The sequence below is a fragment of the Dasypus novemcinctus genome, chromosome 8 (assembly GCF_030445035.2).
Source record: "Dasypus novemcinctus isolate mDasNov1 chromosome 8, mDasNov1.1.hap2, whole genome shotgun sequence".
NCBI classification, from domain to species: Eukaryota; Metazoa; Chordata; class Mammalia; order Cingulata; family Dasypodidae; genus Dasypus; species Dasypus novemcinctus.
The window spans coordinates 88793297-88821276 of NC_080680.1; the positions used below are offsets into that span (position 1 = coordinate 88793297).

The following is a 27980-nucleotide window of genomic DNA, read 5'->3' on the forward strand; positions in this document are numbered from 1 at the left end:
ACCCAGAATTATCTCTGATAATTTTATTTATCAGATTTAGCAAATAGCAGAAGCTCAATATGCATTTGTTGAATGATTGAAAGAGAGAGTGAATTGGAGCCTCAGACCTTAACCACATGCAAGATTGATCCATGGGTACAGAAATGATTCCTTCCACAATGACTACTGACATGCAAAGTGGCAAGTGGGAACATGGGGGAGGGCAGTGGTAACCCAGGCAGTCTGCTCTCCTCCATCCAGGCTGGTCATATTGGCGAAACCAAGGCTGAGCCCTTCCAGACACAGGCCAGGCCTGAGGAGATGCAAGGGGGGACCCAGATGGAACAAGACAATCTGCCTTCAAGTTGCTCACAGTCATGTTGGATACAAACACAGAGCAGACGGAGATCAGACCAATAGGTTGTCTAGGGAAGTGGATGTGGCTCAAGTGATTGGGCTCCTGTCTACCATATGGGAGGTCCAGGGTTCGATTCCTGGGGCTATTTGGTGAAGGCAAGCTGGCCTGCACAGTGAGCTGGTCCCAGTGGAGAGCTGGCCTACATGGAGTGGGCCAAGACAAGCAGACACAAAAGAACATGCCATGAATGGACACAGAGAGCAGATGGGGGCGGAAATAAATAGATAAATCTTAAAAAAAAAATAGGTTGTCTGTCACTGAATGTTCACCATACTTTCTGTTGTAACACTCATCACATTATTGTAATTATTTAACTGTCTGCTTTGCAGTCAGACAGATCTGAGTTGTACTCCCAAACCCAGCTGTGAGGTTTTGGGCAAATCACTTCTCCCTTTGGAGCCTCAGCGTCCTCATCTGTAAAATGGGAACAGTCATGTTCTCTATCCCCTAGAACTGGGTAAGGATTCAGTGAGATGATGCCTGTCAAGCTCTCAGCTCAGGGCCAGCACGTAAAAGGCCCTTTGTCAGCATAAATGCTTATTTTAGTTCGCCAGTGGGCTGCTGGCACAAAGTGCCAGAAATGGGTTGGTTTTTATAAATAGGATTTATTTAGGTAAAAGTTTACTGTAAAAAGTCCAACTCAAAGCACCATAAGGTGCTTTCTCATCAAAGACAGCAACTGTTAATCCTGTTGTCCAGGCACATGGCAAAGCAAGGTGGCCACCGATCTCTGCCAAGATCTCAGCCTTCTCCTCCGGGCTCACTGTCTCTTGAAGTCCAGCCCCGGGGGCTCAGCTGTGAGTAACCAGGCATAGCGCTTGTCTCCTGCTGGGCCTCCTCTCGGTCTTGGCTGTTCCACTTTCTTCCTGAATTTAGCTGTAAGCTATCAGGCACAGAGAGGGTGCATCTCCTCTTGAGCTACTCCATGGGCTCTGCTTCCTGGGGGCTTTCTGCTTAAATGATCCTCAAGTCCTCTCTCACATGGCAGGGTAAAAAACGGTGGCTTCTGTTTCCTGTTTCTGTGTTTTTACTGATATCAAACCCTACAAGAAGGCCGAGACTCAACTTGAGTCAAACCTCACTTATGTAGTTCAACCAAAAACCCTAAAGCTATCTTATCAAGTAATCTAATCAAAGGCCCCTCAACTGAATTTAATGCAAAGAATAGCACACTCACAGGAATAGATTAGATTAAAAACATAATCATTCTCCTTTTGGGAGTCACAAAATAATCTCAAACTACCGCACTGCTCAATTCCAAAAGGTGGGGGTCGACCTCTATCACTGCTGAACCCCTTGCATCTGCATAAGGCAAACACACAGAGGGTACTTGTAGAATGATTGAAGACTAGTGGCTTGTAGATTAGGATACATGGAGGAGGGAGGGCCAAGTGGTGAGAAAAGTGATTGGAAAGGCCTTTGTGTGCCAGCCTGTTGGCACAGAGTAATGAAGAGCCATTGAGCAGCGTTTGTAGGAAGGCAGGAATTAGGTCCTGTCATTTGTGGGACAGGCCTAGCTTTGGTTGATCTAACAGTAGGCTCCTTTCCAGTGACATGATCCAATCTGCACTGTATTCAGGAGACTTATATCAGCATTTACTTCTCCAGACTTAACAGAGACTGACATTTGGATTCACTTGAAGGAGTTAAATCTGCCTAGGGAACTGAAGTGCTTACCCTACAGATATTCAGTTTGATTTGGCATTAAAACCTCTTAGATGTATGAGTCCCCACACTCTGGGTATGTTAAAAACAAATATCTCTGGCTCAACTTGATACATGATTATTTCAGAGGCCTGGAAGGGCCTTCCTGGTAAACGTCTTCCATTTCCTAAGAGCTTATCATGGTTAGGCATTACACATGCACGATTTTACTGAGCCTCCCAAGGCCCAGAACTCTGCTTATTTTACAGGTGAGAAAACAGAGGTTCAGAGCAGTGATGTAAGTACTGCAAAGGTGCATAACTGATCCGTGGCAGGGCCAGGTCTCTATGCCTTCAGACCCTGTGTCTCCCCAAACTTCTCTGGTGTCAGCTACATATGGTTTATATCAGACAGAGGGGAAAAGGGTACTTTCCCTTGGCTATTGAAGAAGACTCAAGACTTGTGTGTCCCAGGACAGGCTCCACCACACCCCAGCTGTGTGCTAGGGAACTCCCGGAAACTGAGTCTCAGGGTCTTTGCAGAGTGAGGCTACCATCAGCCTCTACTCCATGGGGTCGTTGTAGGGACTGAATGGTATATTGTAAGAGGGGTGCTCAACACAGGGCTTGTCATCCATCCCTCAACAATGAAGGACCAGGCCCCTACTGTGTGCCAAGCACTGTTCACAGCAGAGAAAGGGAAGAACAAGGGCCCTGCCCTCTTGGCGCAGACATGGAAGTCGTAAATAAAGGAAAGGATAAGGTCATTCAGGGGAGTAAGTGCTCTAAAGAAAATAAGGTGATGTGACAGAGCAAATGAGTGCTTCATTTGGGCTGGGCAGGGAAGCCTCTCTGAGGTGACATTTGAGCAGAGATGTGAAAGACAAGGAACTGATCATGTAATGACCTAAGATCAAAATGATATTCCCAAAGGTAAAGAGAGGCCTGGTGAATTCAGGAAGCAGGAAGGCCAGTTTACTGAGTTGGAGAATGAAGTTTCTAGGTAGAAGTCAGCAGGGCCTCAGGGACTGCGGTAAGAACTCATGAGCAGTAGATACTGCCACCTTGATTTTTCTCCAATCATGAGTTGGTGCTACACATGCAGCCCTACGGTCAGACCAGGCTCCATTCCCAGCTAATTCTCATGGCTAATGCCCATCTTGCAAGTGCTCTGAAGGCCCAGGATAATCCAGGCACCAAATAGCTTGGGCAGGGAAGCTTCCCGTCTGAGCAAAGATGCCATCTGAAGGAGTCTGGTCTTTTTCTTCCAACTTGGCACTGTTGATTTTTCGTGAGCTGGGAATGGAGGTGCCTGGGGTCTTGGGATGTTAACCCTGGCAATTGTAGCAGCAGCTGGGAGGGGTTCTGCAAAGGTGGCCTATAATATAAAGACCGACACGGGATGGGGAACACACTCCACTTCCTTCATCTTCTTGTAGAAATTCAAGGAGACCAGGGAGAAGTTTTTACATTGAGCTTCTTGAAGAGCCCAGCATTCCGAGGTAGGTCTCTAGCTTGCCACAATGTCCCTCTGCCACTGAGAGCCCTGGACTGGAATGTGGTGGACACAAGGAAAGTTGAAGCCCTGGTGGGGCAGTGCTGGGAAAGAGCACAAATGGGTCTTTCTGAGGTTTTCAGATAGCTCCTGGTTCTAGCCCCAGCTCTGTCCCTATTGCCTCATTGGTAAACCACAAGTAATAGTATCACCTACCTCCTGGGGTTATTGGACTTGTCAATGCAATAATACATCTCAAGTGCTTAGCATTGCATGGCACATGGTACGGTTGTAAATAAATAGTAGCTGTTATTATGAATGAGGAAACTGAGGCATAGGAAACAAACCAGGAGGCATTGTGGCCTGTGTCCTAGTTATACCAGGCAATTCCCTACTCATCTCTAGGCCTTAGTTGCCCTGTTCACACAAGGAGGAATTAGCCACCCAAAACTCAAAAGTCTCTGCCACTTTGGGAATTTCCTGGTTCTAAATCCCAAGAGAGGCCACTCCTTCTTGTGAGAATACTTTTCACTCTGTTTACCCCCTCTTCTTGGCTCTGATCTAAGGAAAATGCCTGTTTGCTGCTCCAAAATGAACCTGCATGGAGGAGGGCATATGGGAATCCCCTATATTTTTGATGTAACATTTATGTAATCTAAAGCTTCTTTAAAAATAAATACACACACACACACACACACACAACATGAACCTGCAGTATAGCAGCTTCCTCCTCTACCTGTGAACACAATAATAAAACAGCTCCTGCTCCTTGTACCCTTTCTCTGAATGCCCTCACAATAATCCTAGGAAGTTATTTGCCTTTTACTGATGATGATGAAACTGGGGCTTAGAGAGGGGAAAGATTCTACCCTAAGCCCCCCATCTAGAAAATGGTAGAGAAGCTGGAATGTGAGTCCAGATATGCCCGGCTTCAGACCAGAGGTGAGAGGACAAGAAGCTGAAGCCAAGATTGGGAGGGGATTTCTCCCCTCAGTGCTAGGAGGGCCAAGACTGTGAGAGTCATGGGCAGGACTGGGCAGTGGCATACCCTGCGTGTGGGGGGTGGTAAGGGAGGGGAGAATCAGATGCTTGACCTGATGGCAGCCTTTATTCAGACAGTGGAGACTCATGTCCCTCTTTGTCTCCCTCTTCTCAGGCTTTGGAATTGCATGTAGCCCTCACTCCTGTGGGGATATCCAGCCTGGCCCCTAGAAAAACCCTGGTTGTCAGGGAGGGGTCTGGAACAGATCCCTGGGTTTTGGACCTGACACATCCCAGTACAAGCCTAGATGACCGATCCTTGTTCATTTGCAGTTCTCTTTGGGAAGCTTCTGGCTCCCATGGGCGCCCCACTGAGATGACTGTTCCCTCCTGGGTTGACCTTCAAGATCACTCAGGTTATTATGACAAATTATGACAATGTCCAAGGGTCAATGTTCAAAGAAAAGGAACAAAGGTAGTAGTAGCAAAGGAGCCTTCTGCCCCAGTGAGGAGAGGTTGGGGGGGAGGCAGAGCAGACCCTTCCGACTCAGTGACTCAGGGCCTATGTCTGGCCCTGGAGATCCATGGGGGGTGGCATAATGCCCAGCTCCTCCCGCAGAGCCTTCAGGGGCTGCTCCCAGCGCCGCTCGAAGTACAGGTTGAGGACACATGGAGCTCTGCGACCATTCTGAACTGCCCATGGAATCAGTTCTGAGACTAGCACTTGCAAACTCCTGTGGAACAGCAGAGGAAGAAGATTCAGTTTACATACACTCAGTGTGCAAAGCACTTGATATGCATTTCTCAGCTAATCCTTACAGACTTGTGAAGGAGGTAGTTGTTATTCCCATTTTTCAGATGAGGAGAGGCAGGCCGAGAGAGGTAAAATACCATGCCCAAAGCCAAACATTTTGAACATGCTAGAACCCAGATTTAAATCGAGGGCTACCTAACTCTAGAAACTGCTAAACTGCTTTCCCATTGTTTTCAATGCCCGATACGTTCAGGCTTTATTCATTGCCCCGAGGCCCCCACCCCCTGCCACCCTTGCCACAGTTTCACCTCTCTGCCTACTTTTTCCACTCTTGTTTCCTAGAGAAACATCAAGAGCTGCTCAGGGGCATGCATGCTCTTCCTATTTTCTGGAGCCTTCTGAGTCCTCCCCAACTCCCAGCCACTTGAAAACTTACTGGGCACTGAGTCGGATGGGTCCAAAGAGCGCACCCAGGATGCACATGGGCAAGCCGGTCTGGATAGCCTCAAACCATTTGACCACGATCTCCCCTGGGGGATGAGGGAGGCAGAAGGCAGGGAATGAACAGGGGCTTGGGGAGAGGCTGGTGGTGCTTCCATAGCAAGGCATCTGCTCCTCTCTAATTTCAACAGAGGTCAGACATGCCCAGTCTCAGCCTGTGCTGGGCCCTGGGACACTCAGCTTCCTGTGGAAAAGAGCGTTCAAGACAGAATAAAAGGAAATAAGGGCTGGAAAGGAAGCTGAGGAGTCAGAGCAGAGGACCCCAAATGCCAGGCTGAGGAGTACAGAGTGGTTTCCACAGGCCTTAGGGGATTGCACAGGGTTTCAGAGCAGGGAGGTGGCTAAAAACCAGAATGAGGCAGAAAGCCCTGGTGAGTGGTGGCTGCTACATCATGTAGCAGCCATAAAGAGGCAATGGTGATGGAGAAGAGGGGAGCATGCCAGAGATGCTACCAAGATGCTACTGAGATGTTCAGGTAAAGCAGAAAACGAGACACCAAACCAGCTAACTGGCGAATGGCAGATAAGTGAGCCTTACCCTGGCATTGAAGACAGACCCAGGGAGACAGGCTGGCTGGAGCACCCCGCCCCACTCTCATGGCAGCTGGCTTAGGGGCACTCACCCAGGATGTTGGTTGGCATCCCCAGCAGGGTGTGGAGCATGTCATGGACCTCCCGGTACCGCTGGATCACGTATGCTAGCTCTTCATCATCCACGAAGCGGGTGGGTGCGCGGGTGTCTGGGGAGACCCTCTGACAACATAAGCCTCCCCTATACCCCTTTCCCAACAGTTCTCAATGCCCAATTTGTCAGCCTCTCCTTGACTGTAAACCACCCCCACCAACTCATACCTACTCAGAGAATTTCTGTCCATACCTGCTAACACAGGCAGGAAATGTAATGAGATTGGCAGCCCCCCACACCAACTCAGTCTACCCCAACTCAAAGACATTTGTAGCCTGTTTGAATCTATGGAAAAGAAGCCCCAAGGTCCTTGATCCTTAACACAAACTGCTCCCAATTTGAGCTGTTCTTTCCACCACCCCCATCTTAACCTTGACAATTCCTACTTCATGACCCAGTTTAAGTGTCCTCCTCAAGGACACCTTCCCTAACCTTCAGGCTGATTGGGTCCCCATTATGGTCCTTTGTAGCAACCCATACCTCTTCGTGGCACTCAGCATGGCTCTATTGTGATGTTTAATGTATGTTATCATTAATGACTCTTTCACTAGACCTGTGCTGTCCAGTATGGCAGCCACTTGCCACATGTGGCTGTTGAGCCTTGAAATGTGGCAAGTGCCAATCAAGATGTGCTGTAAGTGTAAAACATATGTTGGATGTTGAAGACGGTACAAAAGAAAGAATGTGAAGTCTTAAAGTTTTAATACTGAATGTGTGTTAAATGGTAATATTTTAGATATATGGGTTAAATAATAAAATACATTATAATTCCACCTGTTTTTTTTTTTTTGCTTTTATCAGTGTGACTAGCAGAAAAATTTCAAGAAAGTATGTGGCTCACATTCTATTTCTATTGACATTGTTGCAACAGAATGTCAGCTGCATGAGGACAGGGCTGGCTCTGTATCACTCACTGTTATATTTCTAGTTCATGTTGTAGCTCTTGAATGTATGAACAAAAGGCCAGCTCTTGGGAGTTTTCTGACCCCAGGTAGGAATGCCAACGATTCTCCTTTTACCCACCCCGTGCATCTCTGAGTCCTCAGTAGCACCCACACAGAGTGGAAAGAGCCTGGTTTTCCCATTCCCAAAGCATGTCCTTGGTCTTTCCATAGGCCAAGGGATTTTATGTCTTCAGTGCTTTGGGGCTGCCAGCTCAATATCATGGTCTGTGTCTGTGGCCTCAGTGGCCCTGGGTTCTAATTTCTTCTATAGAGTTCTTCCTGCCATGTGAAGCTGAAGGTGATCATAGTAATAGCAGCTAAATTACTGAGCACTTACTATGTGCCAGAACACTACAATGTTTTACATATATTATCATGCTTCAGTCCTTATGACAATGCAGAACATAAGTATTCTTAATTAGCCTCAGATACAGAACAGATAAGTGAAATGAAATTGAGAGATAAAATAAGTTGCCCACAATCACATAGCCAATAAAGCGGCAGAACTATGATTTGAAACAAAGTCTGCTTGATTCCAAAACCAGTAACCTTAACATCCATTATCAATAAGTAAATATATAAATGCTCTAGAAGATAAATGTTAGGTACCTTTACATCAGATGAAGAATCCGAGGTTGAGAGAGGTCAAATGATTTGTCCAGGAATATAAAGCTGGGAAGAGGGGCAGTATGCTAACTCCAGAACCTGTGCCCATAATCTTAATGCTAGCAGATACACTTTCTACCGTCAGCCCCTGCCAATGTCAATGTTAGCTCAAGGGTGGCCTCACTTTGAACTAAATTTCTGTAGGGACAAAAGTATTCCTGAGAGAGAGGATGTGGGCCAAGCAGTTGAGTGCCTGCCTCCTACATGGGAGGTCCTGAGTTCGGTTCCCAGTGCCTCTTAAATAAAGAAAAACAAATGACAAGCAAAACATGAAAAAAACAATTCAGGAAAGCCGATATGGCTCAGTGGTTGAGCACTAGCTTCCCACACACGAGGTCCCAGGTTCAGTCCCCAGCCCCCAGTACCTCAAAAAAAAAAAGAAAAAAAAAAAGTGTTTCCTTGCTCTAGAAATATCACAATCTCCAGGGCCATTACTAAAGACTCTGGGGAACAAATATTATATGATCTCCTTCATATGAAAATACTTAGAATAGGAAAATTCATAGAGGCAGAAAACAGAAATAGTAATAACCAGAGTGGGGAAAAGGGGGAATGGGGAATCACTGCTTAATTGGTATGCGTTTCCATTTAGGACAATGCAAATATTCTGGAAATAGTGGTGAAAGTTATACAATATTGTCAATGTACTTAATGTCACAGGTCTGTTCACTTAAAAATGGTTACAACGATTTTTATGTTAAGTATATTTTAGCACCGTTAAAAAAAGTTTAAAAGAAAAAGAAAAAAGGAAAAAAACCCTGTTCAACAACAACTTTCAAACAGGGTTTCAAAAGTTGGCCACCTCCTTCAGCTGCCTGGATCCTGGAGCTGAGCTAGATGACCATTTTTTTTTTTTTTTAAGATGACCATTTTAATGTGCTGTGGTGGGGGAGGGCTGTGGGAGGGAAGGTGGCCTAGCTGTGTTCTAAGGTCCTTTTATAAATCAGATCATGTTATTATCCTGTTCAAAACCCCCCAATGAATGATAATAATAATAGTAATAATAATAAAAGCAACTAAAGGAACAATGACAATTAAATGCAATGCATGATCTCGGACTGGATCTAGTAATAGAGGAGAAAATGTGCAAAGGACATTATTGAGACATGAAAAAACTGGAATATAGACTATAAGCTTTATGTCAATGTTAAAATTCTTGAACTTGATAACATACTTAATGCTGTTACATAGTGAATATCCTTGGAATATACATGGAAGTGTTAGTGTTCAAGGAGCATAAGGTATACAACCTACTCTCAAATGTTTAGAAAATAGATAAATGGATGGATAGATAGAATAATATGACAAATGTGGCAAAATGTTAAAGGTTGGTGGATCTGGGTATCTGGGTAGGGGATATGTTGACATTCTCAGTATGGAGTTCTTATTTTTATAACTCCTCTAGGTTTGAATTTTTTAAAACCCTTCAATGGCTTCCCATTGCCCCTATTATAAAATACAGACTCCTTCCTGTGACTTGCAGGGCCTGGCAGGGCCTAGGCCCTGCTGACCACCCAGCTCACTCTGCCTCTCCCCCATTCACTCCTTTACTGGCTGATTTTCCTATTCTTAATCACCAAGCTTTTATCCATGCCGTACCCTCTGCTCAGAATGTTCTTCTCCAGCTCCACAAGCCTGGCTCCTCATCTTCTATGTCTCCTCAGAAGGGCCTCCCTTAACCACCCTATTAGCAGTGGCCACACGCTCTTTTATCATGTTAAGTTCACAACCAAACTTTGGCTAGTCTAACAACCAAAGTTGTCCTCTATCACATTAAATTTTTCCTTCAAGCACCTATCTGCTAGAAGGTGAGCTCCATAAGGGCAGGCTTTTTGCTGGTTTTAGTCAGTGTATCTCAATTACTGACATCAGTGCCTGCTACAATATTAGTATTCAATGACTACTTTGCCTGAATATATATATATATATATATATATATATTTTAACATTATTGTCTGCCTCCTGACTGTAGTATAAGATCTAAGTTGGCAAGGACTGGGTCTGCCTAGCTTACCGGTATACTCCCAGCACCTGGAATAGTGGCTAGCACATGGCAGATGCAGAGTAAATGATTAAGTTCCTTGGTATTGGAAACACCCTCCAGCCCAGTACTCCCAGCCTGGGGCTGGAGAGTACCACAACTTGTTGTATGCTAGGGAGAGCACTGTCCCTGGAACAGGGGGACATAGTGCAGTGGTTAAGAGCATAATCAGGGTTTGAAGATTGCCTCTATTACTACTGGCTGCATGATCTTAAAAAATTGCTTAACTACTTTAAAAAATATTTATTTTTAATTGTGGTAAAATATACATAACATGAAACTCTCTTAAATCATTTTAAATGGACAATTTTTTTGACATTAAAAATACATTGACTGGAAAACAAAAAATAGAAGGAAAAAAAAAATACATTGACAACCCCCTCTCAATTGGAAGCAGAGTGGGCATCACCATCCCCAAATCCTCCAGACGGAGGAATGAGCAAATATAAGAGGGGAAGTGCAAATATGGACTAAAGTAGACTTATTATTATTCTAGTAATGGAAGAACTTGTAACATTATATAAAAGTAGTGATTACCAGAGGTTCTGAGGGAAAGGAGAGGGAAGAATAAGTGTAACATGGGGCACTTTGGGAACACTGGAATTGTTCTGCATGACACTGGAATCACGCATACAGGCCATTATGCATTTTGTCAAAACCTATAAAATTATGCAACAGAAAGTATAAACCATAATGGAAACTATAGACCATGGTTAGTAGCGATACATCAGCATGTGTTCATCAACTGTAACATGCACCATACTAACGAAAGATGTTAATGGGGAAAAGTGTGGGAGGTGAGGGGGTGAGGCATATGGGATTCTCTCTCTATATATATTTTTGTCCCCCTATATTTTGATGTAACATTTATGTAATCTAAAGCTTCTTTAAAAATAATAACAATAAATACATTGACAGAGTAGATGTAGCTCAGTGGTTGAATGCCTGCTTCGCATATACGAGGTGCTGGGCTCAATCCCTGGTACCTCATGAAAAAAAATACATTGACAATACTGTATAACTTTCACCACTATCTATTTCCAGACTATTTTTATCATCCCAGCTCAAAACCCATACTCACTTAGCAGTAACTCCTCATTGTCCCATCCCTCACCCAATAACCACTATTTGTCCTTTTGTATCTGGCTTATATCATTCAACATAATGTCTTAAAAGTTCATCCATGTTGTAGCATGTACTAGCACTTAACTTATTTTTATGGCTCAGTGATATCCCATCATATGGATATACCACATTTCATTTATCCATTCAAATGATGGACATTTTGCTTGCTTCCACCTTTTGGCTACTGTGAATAATGTTGCAATAAATATCAGTGCACAAACATGTTTGAGTCCCTCCTTTCAATTCTTTCAGATATTGTATATAACTAGGAGTGGAATTGCTGAGTTATATGATAATTCTATGTTTAACTTTTTTTTCTTTAAAGGTTTTTTATTTCTCTCCCCTTCCCAGCCCCCCCCCCCACCAGTTGTCTGCTCTCTATGTCCATTCGCTGTCTATGTTCTTCTGTGTCTGCTTGTATTCTTGTCAGTGGCACCAGGAATCTGTGTCTTTTTGTTGCATCATCTTGCTGTGTCAGCTCTCCGTGTGTGCAGTGCTACTCCTGGGCAGGCTGCACTTTTTTTCGCACTGGGTAGTTCTTCTTACGGGGCACGCTCCTTGCACGGGGCTCCCCTATGCGGGGGACACCCCGGCATGGCATGGCACTCCTTGCGCACATCAGCATTGTGCATGGGCTAGCTCATCACATGGGTCAGGAGGCCCTCTCTGGACCTCCCATGTGGTAGGCGGATGCTCTATCCATTGAGCCAAATCCACTTCCCACTATGTTTAACGTTTGAGCAACCACTGAACTCTCCCACTTTGGCTACACAATTTTATATTCCTACCAACAACGTATGAGGGTTCCTATTCTTCCACATCCTCACCAATAGGTTACTTTCAGTTTTTAAAATAATAGCCAACCTAATGGGTGTGAAGTGGTATTTCAGTTTTAATTTGTATTTATCTAATGGCTAAGGATATTAAGCATCTATTATATACTTACTGGCCATTTGAATATCTTCTTCAGAAAAATGTCTTTTAAATCCTTGGCCCATTTTTCAATTGTGTTGTCATTTTGTTGTTGAATCATAGGAGTTCTTTATACATTCTGGATAATAAATCCTTATCAGATACATGGTTTTCAAATATTTCCCCCCATTCTATAGGTTGTAGTGGCAATTTGGTATTATTTATGAATTCCAAAAAGAGGTATTATGTTTGTAAACTACTCTGTTCCTCTGGGCATGATACCCTTTGGTTGTTTTAAATTCAAACGCTTTATGTTACTCGACTAAATCAAGATCAGGGCTTTGCTTTGACTGTGTCATTAGGGTGTGCAGGGTTGAGTCCTGCCCCCTTGGTGGACTATATAAAGGGATGCTCAGTCAAGAACATGGAAGTAGATACACTGAGAAGAACACATAGGAAAAGAGTCTACTCCATAGACACACAGAGGCCCTGGAAAGAGAGATGGGCCTGATAGTTTGCAGCTGAAGAGAACAGGCAGCTGAGAAGCCGAGAGACCAGCCTTAGGCCAGCCTGCAACTGAGATTGGAAGAAGCTGGGACCACAGAGCCTTAAGAGGAAGAAGGCAGGCTGAGCCCTTGCAGGCATCACTGGCCATTTTGCTTCAACACATAGCAAATGACTTTGGGTGAGAAAATACCTCTTACGGTACCTTGAATTGGACCCTTTAGGACCTTGTAACTGTAAGCTTCCACCCCAAATAAATGAAACTCAACAGATTTCTGGTACTTTGCATCAGCACCCCTTTTGGCTAATAGTTATCTTTTCGCTTTCTTGATAATGTCCTTTAATGAACAAAAGTACTTAATTTTTAGGAAGTCCTTTTTATCTATTTTTTTCTTTTATTCCTTGTGCTTTTGGTGTAAAATCTAAAAACCCATTGCCTACTACAAGGTCAAAATATTTCCCTAAGTTTTCCAGTAAGGATTTTATAGTATTAGCTCTTTTTTTTCTTTTAAAGAATGGCGCCACACACACGGAGAGCTGACACAAGATGATGCAACAAAAAGAAACACAGATTTCCGGTGCCGCTGATAAGGACAGAAGCAGTCACAGAAGAACACACAGCGAATGGACACAGAAAGCAGACAACTGGGGGGCAGGAAGGGAGAGAAATAAATAAAAAATAAATCTTTAAAGAAAAAAAAAGAGACACAGCAGACCAGGAAGCTGAGGGAGCGCAAGAGATTGTGCACCTCTCTCCCACTCTGGAAGGTACAGGATGGGTTCCTGATGCTAAAGAGAAGTCAAGCAGACACAGAAGAATACACAGTGAATGGACATAGAGAGCAGACAATGGGGGCAGGAGAAATAAATATATCTTTAACAAATAAGTAAATAAAAAGTCTTTGACTAATAGTTCCAATGTATGTGCTCCCTCAGGAATGGTTTCTGGCAAATTCTCTTTTTCCTGTGAATGGGCTATTCTTTCCTGTTTCTTTGCATAGTGAGAACTGGGCGTTTTGAATGTTATGTTGTTAGTACTCTGGAAATCTAGTTCTCCCACTGCTTTGGTATTAGTAGGTTTGTTGTTACGTTGTTGTTGAGGGCTAGAGCCATCAATTTGTATCTTCTCCAAACTATTTTTTTCTCCCAAACAGGGAATGAAAAGAGAAAAAACAAACACACACAATATATATATTGTATAGATACACACAAACTGCTTCTTTAAGACTCTTCTGCCACTTTTACCTGAAGGGGATTCGAACGATGCCTGCCCTCTGAGCCAGCCCCCCCAACAATCTGAAGTAGTCGATCAAAAGTAGTGATAAGTGACCAGACCACACTCCCCAAGACTTTGGAGGACTAAGTCCTTATAGCCTACCCTAGCACTAGCAAGCTGCACTAGAAACCTGGACTGTAGTCCCCAGACCTGCCTGCCAGATAGGCTGGGGGATGGGGATGTTAGCCACTGCAAGGAAGGTGAAATTCATTAATATTTAACACAATTTACATGTCTCTTCTTCCAGGTCTTCCCTAGATGTTGCAGTGTTCCATTAGGCTCCAGAGTTTCAATATAGTTGATTCAGACAGTTCCTGCCAGTTCAATAACTGTTTTGATGGAAGGACTGATTTGTGGAGCTTCCTACTCAGCTATCTTTTTTTTTTTTTTAAAGATTTATTTATTTATTTATTTCTCTCCCCTCCTCCCCACCCCAGTCACCCCAGTGTCTTGTTTCTTTGTCCGCTTCTGTTGTCAGTGGCATGGGAATCTGTGTCTCTTTTTGTTGAGTCATCTTGTTATGTCAGCTCTCCGTGTGGGTGGCGCCATTCCTGGGAAGGCTGCACTTTCTTTCGCGCTGGGCGGCTCTCCTTATGGGGTGCACTCCTTGCGCATGGGGCTCCCCTATGCGGGGACACCCCTGCATGGCAGGGCACTCCTTGCACGCATCAGCGCTGCGCATGGGCCAGCTCCACACAGATCAAGGAGGCCCGGGGTTTGAACCGTGGACCTCCCATGTGGTAGACGGATGACCTATCCACTGGGCCAAGTCCACTTCCCATCGCTATTTTTCTACAATACCTGCTTAACTACTTCAAGTCTCAATTTCCTTATCTATTTTTTTTTTTTAATAATAGAACATTCTTGATAGGATTATTGGGAGAATTCAGTGAGATCACATATGAGCTTGGCATATAGTAAGGGGTTAATAAACACTGGCTAGTATTATTGTGTGTGTGTATGTGTATGTGTGTGTTAGCCCTGGAGTGATACTGCCGGCCCATTTTTCTTTCCCATGGAAAATGACACAGCTTTGCCGTAAGAGACTGTAAAGCACCTCTGCCCATGGTGGCAGCTCAGGGCTCCTCCTTTTTCAGTATGTCACCCTGTCCTACTTTCTCTGCCCTTTCTCTTACGTCAGATGGACAGAACCTGGTCACTCACATTCACATCCAGGAACCGGAGATACTCACGACCAAGAGAACCCTCAGGCAGGCTCTGGAGCTTGCCCAGGTCAAGTGTGGACAACGAGATCCGGGGACGCTCCCTGCAAGAAGCCAGAAGGCAGGACTCAGATACTGGGAGGACACTAGCAAAAGGAGGTGAAAGATCCAGCTACAGCAAGACCATGAAGGGTGGAGGGGAGCAATGGGGACCACAGACCTTTATGGAATATCTATTACTGGCCAGGACAGTGGTGGGACTACACAAGCTAAAGGCATGGTTCTTGCCTGCACGGGCACAGTCTAAGCAGGGATAGGCAGGCCTAGATGTAATCGGGGCAGTTGCAAACGGCACAGGAGGGGGTACAGCTAGCATGTTTTATGGGAAATTAGAGGATCCCATAAAAGGGAGCTTGGAACTGGGCCAAGGCTACCACCCTGCACAACTCAGAAGTTACTGTAGTTTGTGAATAGCGACCCTGGATTTAGATAGTGCCCAGTCTGTGCAGCCAGTTGTGGCTATCAAGGAGATATCACTTGATATCAAGGTATCAAGCAGAGCTCCTTAGAGGAAAAGGACTGATACAATGTGACTCCAGAGAGATCAGGTTCCCCAGGAATACCCTAATTCCCCAAGGCAGAGCTGGGACCTACTGCAGGATCTGGGCACCCTCTTGATCCTTCTTCATCTGGTCCCTGAGGGTCTTCAGGGCTAGGTATCCTGTGGTCTCCCCTAGAACTGCGACCATGTCTGAAAGGACAGAAATGAACACAAATGGAGAATGTGATATTAGGTAGATTACCTCATCCGATCTGAGTCTTAGTTTCCTATATGGTAAAATACGGATAATACATATCTCTTAGTTACAAGGATTCATGTTAATCACTTAGCAAATCGCCTAGCCAGATATCACTTTATTTATAGCTATTATTTTTAATGTGCTTAATCAGCTGGAGTAACAAGTGGACCTGGTTAGCACAACACTGTAAAGTTTATAACCATTTTCACACATAATTGAGTATTATGTCAATATCTCCATTGTAGTTACAGGCTTTCTCAACAAAGTGCTGGGTGTGAGCCCAGGTTCTGTCACTATCTAGGTGATCTTGCACAAATTGTTTCACATTTCTAAGCCTCAGTGTCCTAATCCGTGAAGTGTGGATAACACCTTTGTCATAATAGAATTATACCCTAAATCAAGAAAAGCATACATAGAAAACACTTATCATAATGGGCAGCCAAAACAAGAACTCAACAAGCAGTTAACATTACTGTTTTTAATAGTAGGAATAAGGGCATTTCCCATACTTAAGAATTCTGGGAGGAATGAAAAGGACAGTGTAGAATCTGAGGATGTTTTATTCATTATTCGGCTAAATCTTACTAAGTATTATCTAAAATGTTTCTCATGCAGTGGAACAAGGCAGTCATGGTGATGTTATAACTGGAAAGATGTTTATAAATCATCTTTTTAATCCAGAGGTTCTCAATGTGGCTGAAGGATAGAATCTCTTGGCAAACAGTCTAAAAGGGAAAACTTCCCCAAATTCCACACCCCTCCCTCACACCCCGTCCCCACTCAGCAATTCGGATTCAGCGAATTTAGTGTGGGACCCAGGCATCTGCTTTTTTATGACTCTTCCGAGTGATTAGGAGGTGCAACCAGGTTAGGATATCCTGGGTAGTCTATCCTCCAATGACTCAAAGGAAGCAGGCTTTGACAGAGGTCGTGACCCGCACCGCTCGCTGCGTACTAGCGGCCTTACCATGGCGGTATGGGTTGTAGAGTGCCATTGCCGCAGAGCCCGCAGCCAGCAGCGCCTTTTGCAGAGGGGACGTGGGGATGTGGTCGGGGTACAGCAGGCTGGCGCCACGGCTCCCAGTCCGAACGGGCATATCTGCCAGACACGAAAAAGGCCAAGGTCAGAGGAGCAGGGCGCCCCAGAACTCCCCTCTGTCTCCACCCGGAACCCTTCGCCACTTGCCTGCAGCAGACCCCGGGCGGCCGGGGAGCAGGGGGAGGAGGCGCAGGGCACCGCGGAGCAGTGTCGCCATGGCAGCGAGCCGGTCCGGACGTCCGTGGGGAAAGAGCCGGCAAGTCTGAACCTCAAATTTTTCTGGCGACAGATCGACGGAAAAGTCAAAAGAATTCGATACCGACTACGCTATGTTCTTGTTGAGGGGAAAAATTGGCGCACGGACAGGAAAGATCCCTATCGCTAAGTATGAGAAGGAAATCCAAGCGACGTACTAACCCGCCTATTTCCGCCAATACGATACCCTTCTCATTTAACCTTACAACCAAAAAGGGCTTCCTTCCAAGGGAGACGTAAGCTCCCCTAGCTTTGTGTTTACTAACTAGGCCCAATTTCCTTCTCTACAGCACGTTCACCCGGAGGACAATATGACAAGAACCACTTCCGGCTGCGGAACATGGCGGCTGGCTCAGATAGCCACCTTTGGGGCGGGGCCGTCTAGCGTTTCCGTCCAATTCCTTTGTTTCTGTCCAACGCCTCCTTTTCCGTGAGCCGGGCCGCCAGCTTCAGGTATGGGGTCTGCAGGATTGATGCGGCTGCATGGACTCTTCGCGGCCTACAAGCCCCCGGGTCTAAAATGGGAGCACCTGCGGGACACGGTGGAGATGCAGCTTTTGAAGGGTGAGTGCCTCGAACTAGACCCATGGTCCCGCTCCCGTTCTTCCTGCCATCTCTGCTTCTGATCCTCCAAAATAAAGTCATGTGACCCATTCGCCTCGGCAGAGCGCCTTCCTAATCGTCTGCTCCATAGGTTCTGTTATCTCTCATGTTTTCCAATTTGTGGAAGCTGAGGCTCAGAAAGGCTGTGTTGTCCCTTGTCACACAGAGTCAGGATTTGAATCCACGCCTGTCCCTCCTTACTACCGCTTTTGTCTATGCTGTGAGCATCTCATGTGTCTTCTACAACACCATACTTCCCTGCCCAGGCCCCCAGTCCCCAGATGATGGGACAGATTTAACAAGATGTTCTTTACCTATGTGTGCGCAGGTCTCAACGCTGGGAAGCCTCCTGCCCCTGAACTGCGTGTTCGCTTCCTTCCGGGCCCGGTGGACAGCCGCGAGGAGGGGGAGTTGACCCTCACCGCCACCCATGTGCCCACCCTGGTGAACCATCCCCTCGGTAAAGCAGATTCAGGAAGGGTTCTGGGTGTTACTTTCCAGAAAATCACTTAGCAGAGTCAGTGTCTCAGTGCTTAGACCCCTTGCAAGGCCCTGAAAGGCCCACGGTTGGGATGAAGTAATTAGACTGTGAATTGATATACTTTTTCCTGGAAAGAGCCAGATAGGAAATAATTTAGGCTTTGAGGGCCATATGGTCTCTGTTGCAACTACTCGCTACCACTGTAGTGAAAAAGCAAAATAGACAATCCATAAAGGAATGAGCCTGTTTTCCAGTAAAACTTTGTTAATGGACACTGACATTTGAACTTCATTTAATTTTCAGTTGTCTTGAGATATTTTTCTCTTGATTTTGTTTAGACCACTGAAAAATGTAAAAACTCTTCTTAGCTAGTGAGCCATTAAAAAACAGGCTTGTGGATTTGGCCTGTGGACTGTAATTTGTTGTACCTTTTACTATTAGAATTCCAGATGGGAATAGAGACTTCTAGGAGAAAGTGTTTTAACTTAGATTTGGGGGATCTGTGAGCCCCTTGAAAATTTCCCAGGAGTTTTGGGCTTCTGGGAAAGTGTGGTTTTTAGTAAACAAAGCTGCCTAACAATGGAACTGATTCTGGTAATTAGCCTTCTGTCACTGGAACTGATTAAGGTACCTGTCAGGGAGGTTATAAAGGACCAAGGGGCTGCACCAGAAACTTCTACAAGCCCATGAGTGGTGATATGCAGTGGCTCTACTCTGTCATGGCAATAACAAGTATAATTATTGAGTCCCTACTCTGCAGTAGGTATTGTATTAAGCTTTTCCCACATACAATCTCATGAATCTTCACCACAATTCTGTGAGGTAGGTACTATTCCTATTTTTTACAAACGAGAAAACTGAGGCTCAGTGTTGACACTAAGTAACATAGCCTATATTCAGTAGGCTCTCATCTACCCCCTACCCTTCCCTTAGTTTCCTTTTGATCTATAAAAGTCTAAATAATTCCAGGTTATTCCAGCATTCATTCTTTCATTAGTTATTTTCTTAGCAGCTAGTGAATTCTGGGCTCTGTGGGTTGGACTGTGAACAGACAGACCCAGGTCCTGTCTTAAGGATCTCACAGCTTCCATTTTCTCTCTAGATGATGATCAGGAAGCTCCTTTATCAGGAGCTGGGCAGGGAACCCCCAATCTTGATCCCTAGTGTTATGCCAGCTTAGTTCACCTGAATTCTTTCATTTGGCAGATGGAAATAGGCAGAGTGACAGATGTCTTGTGTTGCCTCCTTTCTGGGCCAGGGGGACTGAGGAAATAGTTCTGGGTCCCAGATTCCATAGAAGGGATGCCTGAGAATCTAGCCTAATCCTGACTTTGGGCTCCACGAGGCCACATTTTAGGAAAGAGGTCATCACGCAGCCCAAAGCTGTCCTATAGGCTGGATGAGTTGAGGAAATGGACCTTGTTTGTTTCTTTGCAGTGCGTGGACCAGCGTTCACCAGCCTGAAGGTTGGCGTGGGACACCGTCTGGATATCCAGGCTTCTGGAGTGCTTGGTAGGTGCTTTGGTGAGCTCGGGGGTGCAGTGATATATATTCGGGGGAGGATCAGGGAACTACCAGGATCCCAGCACACTTTTTAACTGATAGCCATTTCCCACCACTGCCCCTTTCCCCTGATTCCTGTTCCAAGACTCTGATAGTTGTGGAGATGAATGGTGGAAGGGAGGGATGTGATCTCACATGCCCGTTCCCTGTTCCGTCTCCAAGAGTGAATGGAAGGTCATTCTCTCATTCTGCCAGAGGGAGAAACAGACCTGGGGAAAAGCAGGGAGTGGCCCCAATGGCCACCATTTATTGGACCCTTCCTTTGTACTGATTGCTTACCATGCATTGCCTCCTTGGACCTTCACTATACCCACAGGAATTCAGACAGTAGTAGTTTGTGTTTTTTTTAAGATTTTATTTACTTCTTCCCACCATGTTGTTTTTCACTTGCTGTGTCTGTTCATCCTCCACTCCCTGCTTTGTTGTGTCTTGTTATGTTTTTCTTGTTGTATCTCTTGTTGTGTCAGCTTGCCACGCCTGTGTCAGCTTGCTGTCTTCTTTAGGAGGCCCGGGGATCCAAACCACCTACCTGGTAGGGTTCCCATGTGGTCCCAGTCACCTGAGCCATATTGTCTACTTCCCTCAGACAGTATTTTTTTTTTTTTTAAGATTTATTTATTTATTTATTTAATCCTCCCCTCCCCCGGTTGTCTGTTCTCTGTGTCTATTTGCTGTGTCTTGTTTCTTTGTCTGCTTCTGTTGTCGTCAGCGGCACGGGAAGTGAGGGCGTCGCCATTCCTGGGCAGGCTGCACTTTCTCTCGTGCTGGGCGGCTCTCTTTACAGGTGCACTCCTTGCGCGTGGGGCTCCCCTACGCAGGGGACACCCCTGCGTGGCAGGGCACTCCTTGCGCACATCAGCACTGCGCATGGGCCAGCTCCACACGGGTCAAGGAGGCCCGGGGTTTGAACTGCGGACCTCCCATGTGGTAGACGGACGCCCTAACCACTGGGCCAAAGTCCGTTTCCCCAATATTTTTATCTCCATTTTACTGATGAGGAGCCTGGAACCCAGGGAGGTTAAAGGACATACTCAGAGTTACCGCATATTTGTGTACAGAGCTGTGTGACTACTTTTGAGTTCATAAGAATCCCCTTGCTAAGGATCCTAAGCTCCTCCCAAACCAGGAGTCTGATTCAGTACATAAGTGTGGGGCCCAGAAATCTGCATTTTGACATGTGCCCAGAAGAGCCATCTTGCTTCCTGTAGAATAGCTCTCCTTGCCACCTTGCTAGCTTTAGCAACATCAAAAGTAGAAGTATTTTGATGGGGGTAAAGGGAATTGGGGATCTAGGTGTGAGACCAATTTGGGTGCTTTTCAGTGCTCGGCGTGGGACGTGGATGCAGCCTTCTCACCAACATGTACGATGCTCATCTCACCAAGGTATGGGGCTCTAAGGTCAGCCTGCTTATCCTCACTCAGCCCTTCCCCAGGCATCGCTGACATGATTTTGCAGCAGAGAGGATTCCATGGGGAACACCAAGGCCAATTGCAAGCAACGTTTTTTATGGCCATGTGCTAGGGGAGATTATAATAGTGTAGTAACAACTACTGACATTTATTGCGTGCTGTCTACTCTGTACTGAGCACTGTACATGGATTCCCTCGTGGAATCCTCACAACTTTCCTGTAGAGTGGGTTCTATTTTTTTCTCTCCTCTTTTTAGAGTAGGTCCTATTGTGACCCCATTTTACAGATGAGAGAAATGAGGCTGAGAGAGGGGATGTCACTTGCCCAGTGTCACGCAATCCTGAAGTTCAGAACTGGGATTTGAACCTGAATCTGTCTGACACCATAGCCTGATCATGACACCACTCTATTCTATTCCCAAGACTAAGACATGGATGTCACCATCCAGCCCCTAGGGAGCTTGCCGTCCACGGTGGGACTCTGGAATCTGTTTCTACACAGCATGTGCAGTGGTGCCACATTAGAGGCAAATTAAGAGCAGATTTTGGAGCTAAACAGCTTGGGTTGAAACCTAGCTTCTACCGACTGTATATTCTAGGCAGATTACTTCTCTGTGCTTTAGCTTCCTCCTCTCTAAAAATGGGAATGAATGATAGTACCTCCTAATAGGGTTACTTTGAAGATTGGATTAGTGACCACATGTAAAGTGCTTAACAATTCCAGGCACATAGTAAATGCTCAAGAGCTGTCACTGTTGTCATCATCTCCTCATCATGTTGTTATTTTTACTTGTGGCAGAGGCAGCCCCACAGGTTTAGAGGAAGAGGAATTCCTGAGTTCATGGAGGAGGAATGGCTTGATCTGGGTCTTGAGAGTGTAGTCATAGTTCAGCAGGTGGAGATACGCCAACAGGCTTTTGAGGAGGGGTCAGAGCATGATAAATTTTCAGGTTTGGCTGGAGTAGAAAGACGTGGAGGCATGGGGTGGTGACAGGATGACTGTCAGTACCCTGTGCAGGCTGCTGGTGCTCCCTGTCATGGGAAAATCTGTTCGTGGGAACCCAGCCAGTGATCATGAAGGAGGCCCACTGACTCGAAGTTAGGTACTGTGTTTCACTGAACGTGGGCAACATTCCTTGGAATATGCCCTGTCACCATCCCCCATGCCTCTATGCAAAGAAGTGGCTCAAGGCCATATAAGCAGCTAGAGGGCACTAAAGGAAGAGCTGCCTTCCTTATCCCTGTTCCCTGACTCCCGCAGCATCTGACAGCACAGAGTTGCCAAGGGAGGTCTCCCAGTCCCCAGCCTTAGTCTGGTACCTCCAGAGCATGAGCTACTGGGCCAGGCTTCCCTCCTCAGTGCTGAGGCTTAGAATGGGGAAACTGACTGTGTCTTCCCCTCTCTGTCCTGTTAGGATTACACAGTACGTGGCCTCCTGGGCAAAGCCACGGACGACTTCTGTGAGAATGGGCGGCTGGTGGAGAAAACAACATATGGTGAGAGCTCATGGGAGCTGTCCATTCTGATGGAGTGGAGGGCAGGAGGGAGGTTTGGCTGATGCTGCCTCCCTTTGAGTTTGCTTTCCCTTGATCGTTCACTCCCACCTGGGCTATGCTGGCCACCTCCGTTACTCTCAGTCATATGCTCCAGCTGGCCTTCATGGGGCTTTGGATACCAGGCATGCCCTATTATCACCTCCTCACTTGGCTCAAATGTCACCTCCCTAGAGAATTCTTAAACCCCAGACTAGATCACACCCTCCCTTACAATAGTAACTAATGACTCGTGTTTATTTACTTAATATCCGTTTCCCCATCAGGCTGTTATCCATGAGAGCAGGAACTGTATGATCCACTGCTGTGATTGTACATGTAGTGTGGGCTGTCATCCATGAGAGCAGGAACTGTATGATCCACTGCTGTGATTGTACATGTAGTGTGGGCTGTCATCCATGAGAGCAGGAACCGTATGGTCCACTGCTGTGGTTGTACATGTAGCGTGGGCTGTCATCCATGAGAGCAGGAACTGTATGATCCACTGCTGTGATTGTACATGTAGTGTGGGCTGTCATCCATGAGAGCAGGAACCGTATGGTCCACTGCTGTGGTTGTACATGTAGCGTGGGCTGTCATCCATGAGAGCAGGAACCGTATGGTCCACTGCTGTGGTTGTACATGTAGCGTGGGCTGTCATCCATGAGAGCAGGAACCGTATGGTCCACTGCTGTGGTTGTACATGTAGTGTGGGCTGTCATCCATGAGAGCAGGAACTGTATGATCCACTGCTGTGGTTGTACATGTAGTGTGGGCTGTCATCCATGAGAGCAGGAACTGTATGATCCACTGCTGTGGTTGTACATGTAGCATAGGGCCCAGGTCTTGGGAGACACTAAATGAATGTTTGCTGAATGAATAGTTCATTCTTCACATCTCACTGTCTCCTTGGTTGAAGACTTTCCACAGAATCTACTGCATTTGTTTATTTGCCAAACACTGTTTGAGCAACAACTATGAAGCGGGCTCTGGGGTGGGGCATATGGTGAACCAGTCAGGGTCCCCACCCTCAGTGAACTCAGTTTACCTGGGAGAGTAGACACACAACTATACATCTTCTCTAGAAAACAGAAAACATGTGACAGAGCAACGCTTTGTGTTTCTTTACGTGTAGATATGTGTCAGCACCCAAAAAAATCTAGAGACAACTACTGTGTTGACACCTCCGGGAGGGAGGGAGCCAGAACTTGCAAAAGGGGGATGTTTGTGGAAGAAGATTCATGCATCAATTATGGAATTTAAAAATTGTATAAAAATGAAAGACAACTATGTGCTAGGAAAGAGACCTAGGTGCAGAGTGGCAAGAGCCAGGATGAAGCAATGTGCTCCAGGAGGGGCTTCCTGGAGGAGGCGGTGTTTGAGCTGGGTTGTAGATGAAGGGGGAGGAGGCAGCAGCATGCTTGAAGCTAGGCAGAAGGGATGAGGAGGCCTGGCCCTTTCAGGCTGGTGAGCCTTTGGTCCCTGTACCTACTCCCAGAGTTCTGGCCCTCAGAGCCAGAAGTTGGCACCAACCCCAGGTGGCCCTGGGATCAGCCTCCTGGCAGTTTGTGAGAGTCCACGGGCTTCTCCACTGCCCACCACCAGTCACTCAGTGCAACCAGCAGGCAGAACCACTCCGACTCCTTGCTGCCTGCCTCTGCATTTGCATAGATGACTCCCTGCCCCTTTCCGCCCCCTCCCCGGTCCTGGCCTGGAATCTTGGGCCAGTCACGTCACTTCTTTGGACCTCCATTTCTATGGGAAAGTGTTCTTAACCAGGATTTAGGGGATCTGTGGATCCCTTGAAAATTACCTCAAAATTTTGATTTCCTGTTTATTTTTCTGGAAAGAGGATCCAGGGGCTTCAAAAGGTTCTCTGAGGACTCTCAGCCCCCTCAAATGTGAACCTTGGGACCAGAGTGTGCTCCACCCTTTTAGGTTCCAAGAACAGGCCGGTTGGGGGAAAGGAGGTTGCCAGTTTGCTTTCGCCTGTCCTCAGCGGGCACCCGTGTGCTGACAATCCCTTGGCTTTTTCAGACCACGTGACCAGGGAGAAGCTGGACCGAATCCTGACAGTGATCCAAGGCTCCCATCAGAAGGCCCTGGTGAAGTAAGTGGGACCCTGAGGAGTGCTGGAAGAGAAAGAAGTGCCCACAGCACTCCCACAGGCTCCACTCACCCTGGGGCCGATTCCAAGGATCTTCTTTTCAGAACCTAAAAGCAACCCGCCCCTTCCTTCCACAGCGTACAGATACATTTCTGTGTGCCAGGTCTTATGCCGGCCACTGAGGATGCTGAGGGCAACAGGAGGCTCCTGCCTTCCTCCCAAGCAGTGTGTGATTTCATGGAGACAGGATCCACATCATCACAGTGCAGAGCGGGGGCGTGGCAGGGGAGTAATGTGGCCTAGTGCCTACGAGCTTGGGCTCTGGAGCCATTCCATCTGGAGATCCTGTTTCTCCCAGCCACAAGCGGTTAGGCTGGTAGAACCTAAGCTGCTGTGAGCCTCACTTCCTTGTCTATAAGCTGGGCACAGAAACAGCTTCTACCTTATAGACATGTGCTGAGGGCTTAAGGGTGTCAGACAGGCTTCTGAGCACATTGACTTCTCAGTGCAGGGTGACACCAGCCAGAGGCAGGTGAGACTGCTGTGCTCCGAGGAACACCTTAGGGAGCACCGTTTATAGGATAAGTGTGAAATTGTCCAGCAGTTGTGGTTGGGAAAGGTTGTTCCAGGCAGTGGGTACATCATGTGCTAAAATTCAGAGGCATGAAACAGGAAGATGCATTCAGAAAACTGGTGAGGAGCCCAGGAAGGTGGTGAAGTGAAGGGGGAAGTTGGCAAGGGCAGTAGGAACCATTACCAGGTCGTAAGCATATGAAGAACTGATTCTGTCCCTCTGGGGATCATGTGGAGAATAGACTGGAGGGGGCGAAGCTGGAGGCAGAGAGTAACAGGCTGTGTGGACAGTGCCCAGGGATCACCAAGAAAGGCTTAAACTGCAGCAGAGTCATCAGCAGTGGAGCAGACTAAGGAACTGGAGTAGGACGAGGAAGCATAATTGACAGGACAACATGGGGGGCAGGGAGAGGAAGAGGCAGGGAGGGCACCCTGGGTTCTCGCTTCTGGGGATATTGGGATGGGGAGACAGAACCCGTGTTAGGGGGAAGATGTTGAGTTCACTTTGGGTTGGGTTGAGAGTGAGGCACCTGTGGGATTATCTAGGCTGAGAAGTGTGTTGAAACCAGGGAAACTATGCAGAGGGAGGGCAGAGACTGCAGTTAATGGGGTTGGAGGGGACAGAGGCTGCTGCAAACGTGGCTGGAGGATCAGGACAGGGTAGGGCAGCAAACAGGGAAAGCGAACAAGGAGCTTCAGAAAAGGCATCTTTCTTGAGTGGGGCAGGGGCACGCAGTCAGCCCAGCTCCCCATCCCCACACCAGCTGCCTGACTCAAGCTGCCTCCTGATTCCCAGGTACTCCAACCTCGACCTGAAGACGCAGGAGGCTTATGAGATGGCTGTGAGAGGCTTGGTCCGGCCCATGAACAAGTCCCCGATGCTGATAACTGGCATCCGATGCCTCCACTTTGCACCTCCGGAATTCCTTCTAGGTAGGTTGTCTAAGGAAGTCAGAGCAGTGAGACGGGCTCCTGTCTTTGAAGAGTTACTGTGGAATGCCTTTGCAGAGGCTGCTGTTCTCTGATTCAGCTGAGGCTGGCACATGCCAGCCCTGCTCTCTGCTGGTGAAAACATCAGGGTTGACTTCCTTCCTAGCCCTGGGCTGGACGTGGTGGGTCACAGAGCACACAGAACAAATGCTTTCCTATCTCCTGCCAAGTCACCCTTTGAAGCTAGATCTTAACAGGCAGAGGTTATATTTAGCAGCTCATTTCCCGAGCTGCCGGGAGTTTCAGCTTGTTGATACCACTCCCACCTCCCCAATCCCATCCAATTCAATCCCACATTATCTTTTATTTGTTCCAGCTGCTCCCCCTCCTCCTTTTCTGTTGTTCATATTAACACAAGCTCCTTTCCTGAGCACTGACCAAGCCGCTCCAGATGCTAAGCACCTTAAGTCAATTATCTCCTTGACTCCTCACAACCACCCCATTTTACATAAGAGCAAGCCAAGCCTTAAAGCAGCTCTTCTTAAACTTTAGCCTGCCCACAAATCACCAGGGGCTAGGGGGGAGGGTGTGTCTTCTCAAAAGGCAGGTTCTGACTCAACAGGTCTAGGTAGGGCCTGAGAGTGCCTGTTTAACAAGTTGTCAGGTGACAACTATAGCAGAATGGCAAAGCCTTAGAGGACTAAGGTGTCTTGCCTAAGGTTATTACACAGCCAGGAAGGATCCTAGGAGTATGGATCTAGATAAGTTGACATCAGAGGCTGTGCTTGTGATCACTGTGTCTGTCATTGTGTGTCCCTGACAGAGGTCCAGTGCATACATGAGACGCAAAAGCAGCTACGGAAGCTAGTACATGAAATCGGCCTGGAGCTAAAGACCACTGCTGTCTGTTCCCAAGTGCGGCGCACCCGTGATGGCTTCTTCACGCTGGATGATGCCCTCCTAAGGACCCAGTGGAACCTACACAGCATCCAGGATGCCATCTGGACTTCAGCCCCCAGGGTGGCAGCAGAGCTGGAGAGGAACTTAAGGCCCTTGTTAGGCACCCAGAAGTTCCCAGGTCCAGGCCAGCCCTGGGACTCTGCAGGGCCACACTCCACCTCGGGCCTGCAGAGCTGCATGGAGCATTGAAAGGCCAGGCAGCTGGTGAGGCAGTGGGTGGCAGAAGGATAAGAATGATTCTTGATCTGGAAATGCTGACTATACAAAAAGTAAACAAGAATAGGGGAAACTTTTCTACATGTGGCATAAAACTCTGAAGCTGTAAGAGAAAAGATTGGCTCAACTGAAAAGGAAAAACTTCTTTGGAAACAAAAACGCTGTAAGTAAATGACAGACTGAGAAAAACATTTGCAAAATGTTTAAGAACTAATATTAGGAGCAGATGTGGCTGAAGAGGTTGGGTGCCTGCTTCCTACATGGGAGGTCCCAGGTTCAGTTTCAAGTGCCTCCTAAAAACAGACAACAAGCAAACAAATGGAAAAAAAAAAAAAGCCAACTCAAGGTTGCTGATGTGGCTCAGGGTTGAGCACCAGCTTCCCACATATGAGGTCCCGGGTTCAATCCCTGGCCCTGGTACCTC

The 27980-nt window shown here is 46.7% G+C and overlaps 2 protein-coding genes across 3 annotated transcripts; one reads left to right on the forward strand and one right to left on the reverse strand.

Annotated features, from left to right (window-relative positions):
• Positions 1–8: 8 nt before the first annotated feature.
• On the reverse strand, positions 9–17199 carry COQ4 (coenzyme Q4). Its single transcript, XM_058302320.2, has 7 exons — positions 17074–17199; positions 16855–16986; positions 15742–15838; positions 15089–15191; positions 6395–6524; positions 5707–5800; positions 9–5250 (listed from the first exon to the last, which is right to left on the reverse strand). Exons 1-7 carry the CDS (start codon positions 17141–17143, stop codon positions 5079–5081), a joined length of 798 nt encoding a protein of 265 aa, XP_058158303.1. The 5' UTR covers positions 17144–17199; the 3' UTR covers positions 9–5078.
• TRUB2 (TruB pseudouridine synthase family member 2) lies at positions 17177–27976 on the forward strand. Of its 2 annotated transcripts, XM_004453021.3 has the most exons (9): positions 17177–17311; positions 17472–17745; positions 18113–18244; positions 19703–19777; positions 21150–21211; positions 22653–22734; positions 24808–24880; positions 26247–26383; positions 27204–27976. In XM_004453021.3, exons 2-9 carry the CDS (start codon positions 17637–17639, stop codon positions 27527–27529), a joined length of 996 nt encoding a protein of 331 aa, XP_004453078.1. In that variant the 5' UTR covers positions 17177–17311; positions 17472–17636; the 3' UTR covers positions 27530–27976. The 2 variants fall into 2 exon arrangements, with proteins under 2 accessions (XP_004453078.1, XP_012378591.1); XM_012523137.3 differs by lacking the exons at positions 21150–21211; positions 22653–22734 and having other exon boundaries at positions 27204–27891.
• Positions 27977–27980: the final 4 nt, after the last annotated feature.